This window comes from Osmerus mordax, chromosome 4, assembly GCF_038355195.1.
Source record: "Osmerus mordax isolate fOsmMor3 chromosome 4, fOsmMor3.pri, whole genome shotgun sequence".
Taxonomy (NCBI): Eukaryota; Metazoa; Chordata; class Actinopteri; order Osmeriformes; family Osmeridae; genus Osmerus; species Osmerus mordax.
In genome coordinates this window covers 9996631-10008443 of record NC_090053.1, presented here as the reverse complement: position 1 = coordinate 10008443, position 11813 = coordinate 9996631, and the positions used below count along the sequence as shown (strand labels likewise).

General features: G+C 39.7%; 1 protein-coding gene across 1 annotated transcript; it reads right to left on the bottom strand.

Annotated features, from left to right (window-relative positions):
- Positions 1-4661: 4661 nt before the first annotated feature.
- Positions 4662-11658, bottom strand: rassf9 (Ras association domain family member 9). Its single transcript, XM_067235011.1, has 2 exons — positions 11547-11658; positions 4662-6513 (listed from the first exon to the last, which is right to left on the bottom strand). Exons 1-2 carry the CDS (start codon positions 11591-11593, stop codon positions 5238-5240), a joined length of 1323 nt encoding a protein of 440 aa, XP_067091112.1. The 5' UTR covers positions 11594-11658; the 3' UTR covers positions 4662-5237.
- Between the last annotated feature and the right edge of the window lie 155 nt (positions 11659-11813).

The following is an 11813-nucleotide window of genomic DNA, read 5'->3' as shown; positions in this document are numbered from 1 at the left end:
TGGAGCATCAGAGAACACCTGTGGCAAAGCAAACAGCTTCAGATAGAACACTAACACTAATAAATAAAGAGGGGGGAAATTAACATTGGTGCCAGAATGTACCCTGTTTATTTACAGGGAAATAATAAAAGACAGAAAGCCAGGAGAGATGAAAGTGTCAATTGAAGTGTGTGTGTGTGTGTGTCAGAGAGAAAAAGAGCGATTGAGAGAGGGAAACAGAGAATGACAAAGAGAATGTGTGTTGTTTGATTGATCACAGCATCATTACATTAGCATGTGAGCAATGAAAGCTTCACTGTAAGCAAATCTGGCAAATTTTCTATCAACTAAAACATTTGTAAATCATATAATTTCAATCATGGTCTGAAGTCTGTCATGTAAAACAGAATGTGTAACTAAAAGCCTTGTTTCCCATTTTAACACCAGTCAGCCCACCTAGCCAGTATGTTTCATTTGATTCTATGAATCAAATGAAATACGATACTGAATACGATTTTTTGCCCTACCATTTCTCATTTTTCCCTCCTGCTCTTGTTCCTACCTGACTGGCGGTGTTTGTTGTTCCTTTTTATCTGTTTATTATGGTGATTTATGTTGCTTCCAAAGATGAAACCTCACATCTGTTTTGATTGAGGCAATTAAGTCCCAGCCCTGGAGCAGTTCTGACATGCCCATGGTGAGAGGAAGAGAATGTGTAGTATGATTGGCTGGTCCTCTGCAGTCACATCTGAATATAGAGAAATAGCTAACAGCCAAATCATGAAACTCAAGTGTTTACTCAACACACCAACAATTTCCAAATGTGTTTAGTTCAGATGTGATTGACTTGAGCCAGGCAAATGTAATTATTACGACCACACACAGACTGATTTGAATTAGATGATGTGTGAAGTGAAAATTACATAAAATGAGCTAATTTGGAGAAATTTGAAAAATGTTATGGGGTTGTTTGCTCTTAAAGCCTGCCAACATGTTAGTATGGCACCATTTTGTTAGAAGAACACAAAAGCTCTTAATGAGATCAAAGTGCGTGGAGTTCTTTTTGAATTCATAACATAAAAGCCTCTTAACAAAATGTGTACTGTATATTCTTAGCCAAGAGTGCTTGAAACATTTAAAGCTAGTGTAACAGACATGGCCACGCAAACTTCATCGGCAGTGCACTAATGTCCTAACCGCCTGTGACTGGACTCAAACTCAACACCACCGACTCAGCAAGCCGACCACTACCAGCTACGCCAATGAAAAGCCAGCGATTCACTTCCATGAATGGCCTGTGTACATACCTGAGGAGTGAGTTTAATCGATCTACACCATCTTTCTTCTACATATTTTTTTTGTTTTACTGGTTGAGTCTCTTCACATCCTGATAGCAATCGATTATTTAAGTGGTCTAAATGTAAAAATATGTATATGTATACTGTGTGGATGGGACAGGACAAAACAATTATGGACCAATCCTTGCATTCGGGCCGAATGTAGGATGTCCTTCTTATCTGTCGATTTTTGCACAGCACCGCACAACTTGTTGGCGCAGACGGTCACACGTCATCAGCACAGGTTCCTTGTCGCTTTGCAGAGCGAGCACGAGAATGGAAGGTGAAATGCAGCTACCTTGTGTTCCTCCTGAACCACCAGTAAAAAAAAGCAAGAAAATAAATCTAAATCAATCGAGAAGTGATTGATTTCACCAACACGTTTCTTCTCCTGGCGCTTAGGCTCTGCTCTAAGTGTTTGTTCATGTGTGACAGAAGAGGCGTGGCTTTGGAGACGCCTCTGAAGCGAGGGCGGGCTCTATGTTTTCAAGGCTAGCTTGCTAACTGCTTGCCTCTCTGGATTACACATCCTAGCTTTAATTTCCAGGACTTTAAACTGTCCTTACAATTCTCTGTCATCTTAAAATACGTTGCCCAAATAGAACAACAAAGTCCAAAAGTCAACATTTTAACCACAAGTTATTAAGCTTTCATCAAAATGAATCATAAAATATACAAAAAATGGATAAACATACAAAGTAATAAAATAATGAATTTGACTACCAGATGATTGTTGAACTAATGTAATTGGCAAATAAACCAATTAAATCTTCAAATAAACCTTCAATTTCATTAGCTTTGAACTTAATGTAATATAGTCCATGCACAATTAATAATGCTACTTGAATTTAGTCCGCATTTTAAAACAATTTGGTGTGTGCTGCATAACATTTTATAAATGGCAATTACATTTTGCTTCTTTCTCTCTGATGTAAATTACTATACTGGCCATTTCCTTTTGTCTCCACAACTATAAAATGTAATAATAATAGGTTCAATCTGGCTAGTCATGCTATAATTAAACCAACAATTTACAAAACAGGCAGGTTCACAACATGTGTTGTGTGAGTAAGGGCTGTGTGTGAATGTGTTGCGCTTATTGTCACTTTTGTTGAAAGTATGCTTCAGATAACACATCTGCTGTTTATAGCATCCATCTGATGCTGTCATTAGATGATGTGACATGCAGCTCCAGTACCTGTAATTGTGGCTTTTTGCGTACATTTTTCATGATCAAGTTCTCTTTATAACAAATGAAGTGAGTCAAAGTACAGCAAGGGAAAAACTTCATGGTTCACTGAAATGACACAGCTCTGCATCTAACTAACACTGCACTCTCATAATCATCACATTATTATAATTTACGGTGAATTCAAATCAGCACACTTAAGGAATTGGAAAATGCAATTGTAGTCTCCGAAAACAACTTTGTAATGTTATTAAAGGTGTTCTCTCTTGACAAATGAGACAAATGAGACATTTTTCCCAGAGATGTCATGTTCCCATGTAGGACATACCCTCCAGGCCAGCCTTCATCAGGTGTCATGTGTTGCTACCTAGCCCTCTTTGTTTGATGTGTGGTGTTGTGGGTGGTTGCTGTCATTGGTCATGTTAGCTGTCCCCATTTGCTGGGTGTAGGTTCACCAGTGTACTAGTATTTGTAATACTCACAGGTTATGTAAGGCTTTTTATGGCTTATTTGTACTGGTGTCTTTAAGAGATCCTGGTTCGGTATCCATGTCATTAAAAGAACAACTGCTGAGAATGATATACTCTTGTTGTGCTGACTTATCTCATGACAACATGTGATGGAATACAATAACTGATGACATCTCTTTCTGGTCCCACAGAGAATGCATTTGAAAATAAGAAAGCGGGGTGCCCTGGTGGTTAACCAGTTAAGTGCTTGTACTGTGTAGGCTAAGGCCTTACAGGCCCAGGTTCAAATCCAGCCTGGTTGATATTTCTTGCACGTCCTAGCCTCTCTTTCGCCCTTAAATGTCCTCTTGCTCTTCACTGGCTCAGTCCTAAAAAAAGCAGAAATGCCTGAAACATTTATATAGAAAACCAGACAAATGAATAACAAAGCGAAGGGGTCTATCTACTGGTGGCATGTCCAAGCAAAGCAGTCCAAGTGATAGTGACATGCCATGCTGTAAGGTTCTGAGGTATTGGAATTATAAGCTCTTTTATCAACAGTGTTACATGACTAACCAGTGTGGTGAGTGATAAAAAAAATCTGTGACAAAATGTAATAATTATTTTATAATTTTACAGTGATTGTAGCATGTATCAAACTACAAAAGAATCATTACCGAATCACATAAATGACCATACAGTGTCTTTAACCCAAGGTTGCTGCCACAGAATTACACCTTTGCAACAACAAAAAACAGGCTCTAGTAACAGTCATTTTGGCCCATGTAATTACTGTTGTCTGAAAACAGGCGTATGACTTGAAAGGGTTTTGAACTCTTGCTGATGTCAGGCAGAGACTGGATAACCAAGTCTCCATCTTACTCGACATTACAGGGTCTGAGTGCTACTTCCTGCTTGGCCTGCTGGGAAATGTAGGCTTTGGCAATGTTTATCCACAGGGAGTGTCAGGTGCTGCTGATGAAGAAAATAGGTAATCAACACAGCTTGAGACCAAATCAAAGAAGAAACTGCATCAGCATGCTTCAGAGAAACAATAAAGAACTAACAAGGTGACCTCTTTTCTATCGAAACATCTATGACTGAGGGACTATTTGCATTAGAAAATAAATTCCATGAACCACAAATCTGGTACCATTTGGTACAAACTGCTTTCAAGCAAACCTGCCTTAGCTAAACCTTGTTACTCTTTACAACTGGGAGGCACTGATGCAAGGCAGTCTACATTGTGAGACACTGTGCTCTTTCATGTATGCTGGAACTACTAAGGGGATTAAAGAAAGGGGTTGAAGAAGGCAATTAGTTTGTGAAATGGATATCCCCTGCTTCACCACCAGGCCTGATCTGCTCTCAGTACAGCGTGTTACACTCTCAGCATCACCATGGCAAGAGAAGAGTGCTTGCTGTTGTTTGGGTCTGCCTAGCGACTGTCTCCCCTGATAATACAGGGCACTTTCCGAGGCTGCTGTGGCTTGAGTCTCGCTCCTTTTCTGGAGGCATTTCATATATTCACCATATTGATATTTTTAGAAACTCACCTATTGCTCTGCTTTAATGTGTTTCATTTATAGGCGGTAAAATGATGTCCCCGTGTCTTACCAGTTGCTAGACTAGTCAATGTGTGAACCAACTGTCTGTGGCATTTAAATTATCAGTCTTTATTGTTGAAGTAGAAGTAATATACGTCTTCCTAGCTTAAATGACTTTGAATGATTTTATGACTCATTGCCTTGTCATAAAGATATAATCAATAGTTCCATAATGCTGCAATGTCTTGAATAAGGGTTTGCCTAAAAATGCCTAAAAAGGAGATAATGTCCTTGTATAACATACAACCTTGTGCTATTTTAGTCTAAATAAATAACTTTGAAATCATTGTCTTTCGTGTGATAGATACAAGTTGCGTGATGTAACATGATAGGCTATTATATAATGCAGTAGCTCAGGAAAATTGCATTTTACAATGTAAAATAAAGGTTCACTGTAGTTATTTATGCACACACCTTTCCCAAATGTTTTAATATAAAACATCCAGATTCTACCATTACAAGCCTTTTGGTTGAAAGTAAATCAAAAAGGTCTTGTGAAGATGCCAGTCTTTTTAACACCTGGGATAGTAACGGTGCCTTCAGAGTATTCAAAAGCAATGTTAAATATTCCTGCATGATTAAATGATGAATATCAACATTAGACTAGTGAACATTCAGCATGTATTGCTGAAATATTCACCCATGCTGAGCAATCCAGAAGTCCTGAAGTTCCTGTTCAAACATCTGAGTCCAGAGGAGGCAGGGAATCCAAACAGGGCAAGAGGGAGTCTTGACTGTGTGTGGAGCTAATCCCGGTGTCGGAGTCAGTGTCGGTTATGTCAGTAGGGGACAAGTTGTGTTTGAGTTTAACGTGTTGTGGAACACTGCAATGAGCCAGGCCTTTTAGGGTCCCAGACCTGGGAGTTTCCTTTACACTTTCCTCCAACTGCAGTGAGCAAAGCTGGGTGGCCAGCTGCCAACACTCCTGGTCTTTGGAGCTTATTGTCATATCGTAGCGCTTTAGCTCTTTCTCCAGCTCCATTGTTTGGCTGTGAAGGGACACGCCAGTGCACAGGCTATACTTCAGTTCTGACTGTAGCCTCTCCAGTTCCGGGACATGGGAGGATAGATCCAAGTCAAAAGATGCTTGGGATAGTGCAGCAGCCGTGGCCCCTTGCGGTTGCACCTCCTCTTCTGGAACCTCTGGCCAGGCAAACGTGCCACTCATCAGCTCTGCGTTGATGTCATGAGACAACTGGAGGATGAGGTCTTGGTGCCTCTGCAACTGCAACTCTAGCTGCTCCACTCCGTCTCTAGAGTACAGGTAGTCCTGCAACGGATCCTCATTCTGAAAGCCCATACTCTGGGTGGGAGGTGTTGACAACTTTGACAAGTTGTCAACCTCCTGGCCCACCTGCAGTTTGCCCCTCTCAATCTCCAAATCTAGATCTCTCATTCGCTGGACCTGCTGTCGGATTGTGTGGTCCTGTGAGATGATGAGCTGAACCATCCTGTCAATCTCCGCAGCACCTGGGGTGGTCTCCTTCTCCTTGTGGATCTTCTCCAGCTTCCGAAAGGCTTTTTTCACCATGCGCTTTTGTCTCTCAACAGGCATGGACTGAGAATAATGAGTGGGACCTTTTTCCCACGTCTTTGGCTTGGCCCCTTTGGATTTACTGCACCGTTTGCCTGTTTGGGGCACAACATCGCTGGTTTTAACTAGAATGAACTGAATAAATGGTTTTTGGTCACCCCAGGCATTCCAAAGCCTGAGGATTCGTGTCAGAGGAGGCAGAGCCCTCTCAAAGCCCTTCCAGCGCTCCAGGAGGCAGAAGTCTTTGCAGTCACCATGTAGGAGCCTCTTGCTTTCTGGGATGGTCTTATGGTCGTCCAGCAAGGCCTGCACTATGTCTGCACATGTTGTGTGTTTGGTCACTCCACAGACCACCTTCTCTTCATCAAACACGGACACCTGGATCTCCTTTCCTGGAACAGCTTCAATGTCCTTGTTCCTAAGACCAAGATACAGTTGATGAAATATTTATTCAAAGTATTGGTAGATATATGTTCAAAACATATATATACATAGTACGATATGGAATATTTATTTAAAACCTTAAAACGGTTGCAGTGTACTGTATCATAGAAAGATTTGAGCATAGCTCAGTCTCGGTTTCCTTTACTCATTCACATGAATCACATGAATGCATCTTTCTATTAAACCAAATATAACTTTTTGGGAGAAAATACATCCTATAGTGGTCTTCCAATAAGCCAATGAGAAATACATTAGCTTTGTACAGTGCCTCAATCTGATTTTTCTTTAATGGTAACTCATTGTCTGTCTCATCAGACAAGATTACTTTATGATTTCGTTCTGAGCCATTTAACTTCAAAGTCCATATTACTTTTTGGTCTGGATCATAAGTATGGTCATAAATTGACCTCAAAATAGGTTTTTGATTACATCCTTTTACTTCCGTAATGTTAATGTCTAGATATGAGATCAGTAAAGGTCTTGTATAAGTTCATATTCAGTTCATACCATAGCCTATGTGACAGGCAATGCAGATGGCTATGACATCAAGCAATAATCAAATAATTCACCAAATTATAATGTCAGATGTTTCCGTTTCCTGTAATCAGGTGATCAGTCCTTGTGTACACATTAAAGGTTTGGTTTGTAGTTTAGTTCGGCTTTTCAGTCAGCTTTTATTTTTGGAACATTACTTGAAGTGTAGGCTTCCATCCACACCTCATAACCAATACTGCCATTGATCCTTGTACTGGATGGCTTTAGTTTACCATAAACAATATGCCACATTGCATCAGAGCCTTGGGTACAGTGAACTGAACTTAAATGTGTTTTTTTGCAGAGTAGTTCTACTTTATGAGGTACTTTCTGTCTCAGAATGTCACAAGGCAGGGAGTATGGATGAATATGGCCGATGAATAAGGCAACTTAAAAACGTTTTTAAACTGTTGATGTCATGTTCATAGAAGTCCCTTTAAGTCCCAAGTGACTGTACTAAAAAATATATATAGAAGTTCTATGATACTATAAAACATACAAATTAATTGGTCTATGGATAGAAAACCTTTGGAGTATAAACACCTGCCAGGTCTTCAAGATAGCTGATTTTACAGTGTGATTCCAGATTGTTTTGGTTTCCACCCAGCGTGAAAACACACAAGTAGAGTATTGTGTTCACTGTTGATGAATGAGGCCTAGGAATGTGATACACATGCAACAATGCAAGCTGCTGGTTAATGGTTATGGAGACCTTGGAAACGAAAATGGCTAAGCAAATAGAGCTATGTAGAGGGAAAACAATCCCAACATGCCTTCAGCATTCACAGACAATGACCATGACGACTTAATAATGACCCCAATCATTTTTTAAATCTCGAGAGCACTACAGTAAATATGTCATCTGAGACTGAGAGATGCCAAGCAAGAAATCGCTAAGTAGTCAAGTAGCCTATTCATAAGCGTTTGAAGTACTGAATTTCAAACTTCAATGTACATGCGAACACACTATGAAGACACACATACACAACCACACCAGACCAAAACACTCAGCTGAGCAGGATGCCCCCTTTACACTAGTAGTGGGAAGCACCTGTGTTTGTTCTGGAGCACAAGACACATCCTGTGAATCCATGGATGGGGGAGGGGAAATTAAATCACAAACTTTTTTGTAACTAGATTTATTGAGTTGTGTACCCCATTTTGACTACATCAAGGTAAAGTCCGATAAAATTAGGTAATATGCAAAGATGAATTTATTAGGTATTACATTAGGTGAGAGTTTCAGTGCTCTAAAATAGCACTAGCATAATGGTTAGATGGGTGTATAACCTGAGATTTTCCATCCTATTAACTTGACTACTAAATTCTTGATTTACCAATGTTTATTAGGTCCTCATGGAACAGAGCATGACAGCTTGCTAGCTTGTTCTATCAGGACCAACAATACCTTCAACTGGTGGTATCAGTGAGTTAAATAGAACAGGCAATCATCAAACCTGACTAGGTAAATACTACAAAGGAAATCAAAAGTAATATATATTTATGAGGGTTGTCAAAATGTGCGCTACTTGACATTTAAATGCTATAGAATGTGTTCGGCGGTATACATGTGGGTGCCCTTATACATTGGTCAAGGCATAATGCATTATGCATTATGAGTCTGATGCGATCACTCATTAAATTGTTACACAAATCTGAGATTCGCATGCTGATGAACTGAAGCATGTGAACTGGACAATCTCCAACTACAGAACTGTCTGTGTTATTTAGAACACAGACACATCATATCCATATGCGGACATCATATCCAATTATTCTGATAAAATATGTATAATTTCCATAAATTATTGAATTCCATTTTAAAAAGCTTTCCCTGTTGCCAATGGGGTATATGTGATTGAGTGAGTCCCAGAAACAACCACACTTGATCTCTAAGTGAACTAAGAAGGGAAGTCTTAAAGAATGTGATTTTTTCTTTAAAAAACTCCACTAACCCTAATTAAACCTATAGGACCATTCAAAATAATGGAATATAAACAACAGACCTGTGTGACAAACTTGAAAATGACTTCTAATGACAGCATAGAATCCCACAATTGTAGTTTCAAACAAGTTCAAACATGACAGGGAGTATCACTTTGCAGGTCTTTTTTTGCTGTCACATCGTGTTGCCTGTTGACAGAGACACTATCAGCCAAGTATGCAGTTATCCTGATACCGAAAGACAATTTCCTATCTTTGATAGTATATACGCAAACATGTTTCTGCGGGGGTTGTTGATAAGACACACTAAAGATTAGCTTGGTAGCTACACCTCTACATTCACTGTGTAAAACCCATAGGCTACATTTTCAGTCAAGCCTTTCTACAGAAGGTGAATTTGAGCTTGTACTACAAACAAATCGAAAATAGTATACCATGGAAACCTGCCAGGAATTTGTTTCCCATCAACCTAGATCCTCAATCTGGAGAGGATTTGAGTGGAAGATCTAGAGTGTGGTTTATACTGTTTGTGTAAACACACTCCTCAGCAAGCCAACTAGCCAGTCTTAACTGTCGTTCTTCTAGGGCCTGTTCATGGGACAACGCTGCAAGATAGAGGCTTCCTGTCTCTATCCTGTGCCTGAGGAGGATAACGATTTGGGGGAAAAAGAAATAACAACACTTTCTAGAATGGTTCCACATAAGATTGTAGGCATCTAAGAGACCAGACACACATGTTTTAAGACCTGGCTTCAAAGGAGAAGATGCAACTGCTGCTCCTCATTGATTCAGTCCTGGAGAAAATGTCCAGTTCTAGAAATGAGCTTTTTTGTGTTTTGAAAAGTATACATGATATGGAATACAAATCCATACAATTCAAATTTTTTGGAATAAGGAGTACAATACTAATCTTTGTCTCAATAGGCCCATTGCCAGCCCCGTGTTGGTATTGGCTTGAAAATAGGGTAGGTGACCTACCTAGACATTGACATTACATTTAGTCATTTAGCAGACGCTCTTATCCAGAGCGACTTACAGTAAGTACAGGGACATCCCCCCGAGGCAAGTAGGGTGAAGTGCCTTGCCCAAGGACACAACATTTGGCACAGCCTGGAATCGAACCAGCAACCTTCTGATTACTAGCCTGATTCCCTAACCGCTCAGCCACCTGACTCGCATTTTGGACCTGTCTTTCATTCTAGTAGCCTACAAGGGCAACATTTATATATCTGTTTACGAATGATAACAGTATAAGCACATTGATGTCTCCTTGAAACAGTAAATTGCAAAGGCTTTAAACAAAATCACCACTGACATACGATATCTACAGATCTATCCACTTGAGATAATTATAGTTGCCCAAGGATAATTACTACACTACATAAATAAGACGAATGCATCTACTGAGGTAGCTCCAGCTAGACTGTTTGAAGTTACTGAAATTATCAGACAGTTAGACTACACAGATAAAGGTATTTCCCTGAACTGTACATGGACTAATGTCACTGCCTAGACTTTTTCAAATCCGAAATACTAAAAGGGTCATAATCCCATGCATTCCGCCAAACAGAATATATAAGATTTTGTCTTTTTAAAAGAAATAGCACTGCTTGTGGCAGACTGTATCTAGATGTTATCACTTTACAAAGCCCCATATGAATCCATGGAACTTCAACCACGGATATTGCCAACACAAGTAATTCAAGTGTAGATGGTGGATTTATGTCAACTTGAACGTAAAAACATAGTAAAGTAATGCAATGCGTTTACAAACTAGGCTGAGGTGTGACTGCAGGTTTTAACTTGTTTTTTAACCAATTAAATATTGTTCTCAGCCCAACATAGCCTATCAGATAAAAATCGTGGGCTATCCTCTACAGTATATTTTGGTCTTGACTGTAGTGAAATTGATAATAAAATGAAACTGCCACAGGCGAGCAATCCGTCTCATTGAAGATCTGAGTCAACCATCAATCTGTCAGAGCCTTGACGTACACTGAATGAAAGACGTGTGAATATCAAGAAAACCGCTGTTTTCTAACGCTTCAGATGAAAGTAGACTGAATCGCACCACCAGTCCCATTCACATCATCAATATCTTAATGATGGTTTGTCATTTCGTCATGGCTTTGCCAATTACTTGTGAGAACACCCCTTTCTCTTACAAATACACACACACACACACGCGCGCGCGCGCGCGCGCGCACACACACACACACACACGCTGTACATTCACATTCACACTCGTACACACTGATCCAGTACAAAATCCATAAGACGATAGCAACAGAAAAATCAATTGTTACATCAATCCTTCCAAACGATGACATTTATGTCAAATTATGGATACTAAAATATGTAGCCTAACTACAGTGCATTTTCTGTCGAATGTGTAATGTCAGTCAGTATTATATCTACAACTTTGTCTGTAGAACTATGAGCATCTGTAATAATACGTAAACCTGGAAGCAGACCCCTAGAACAATATTCTATAGGCTTTAACTCCAGAGAGACAAAAATGTAAAATACCTGTTTTTCAAGCGCGCTTTCAGAAAGTTTTTTCCAAACGGAGCCATAAGAAGTCACAAATTCGAGACACAGTCTAAAACTTGCTATACTCGCTGCATTGCAAACACAGAAGGTTATAAAGCTTCTTTCCGTATGCAGCTGTCTAATAATTTTGCTGGGCTATGATCTGTGTTTGACAAAGTTGAGAGCTGTCCCAACTGCAAAGCGCTCTTAGTGGGAGGCCGTCCCACACTGAAATTGAGGGTGGTGTTAAACAAAAAAATTACT

Coding starts and splice junctions, on each gene's coding strand:
- rassf9 (XM_067235011.1), bottom strand. CDS start 11,593: ATGGCTCCGTTTGGAAAAAACTTTCTGAAAGCGCGCTTGAAAAACAG. Junction 6,514..11,546: donor AAAGCGCGCTTGAAAAACAG/GTATTTTACATT, acceptor TCTTGGTCTTAG/GAACAAGGACATTGAAGCTG.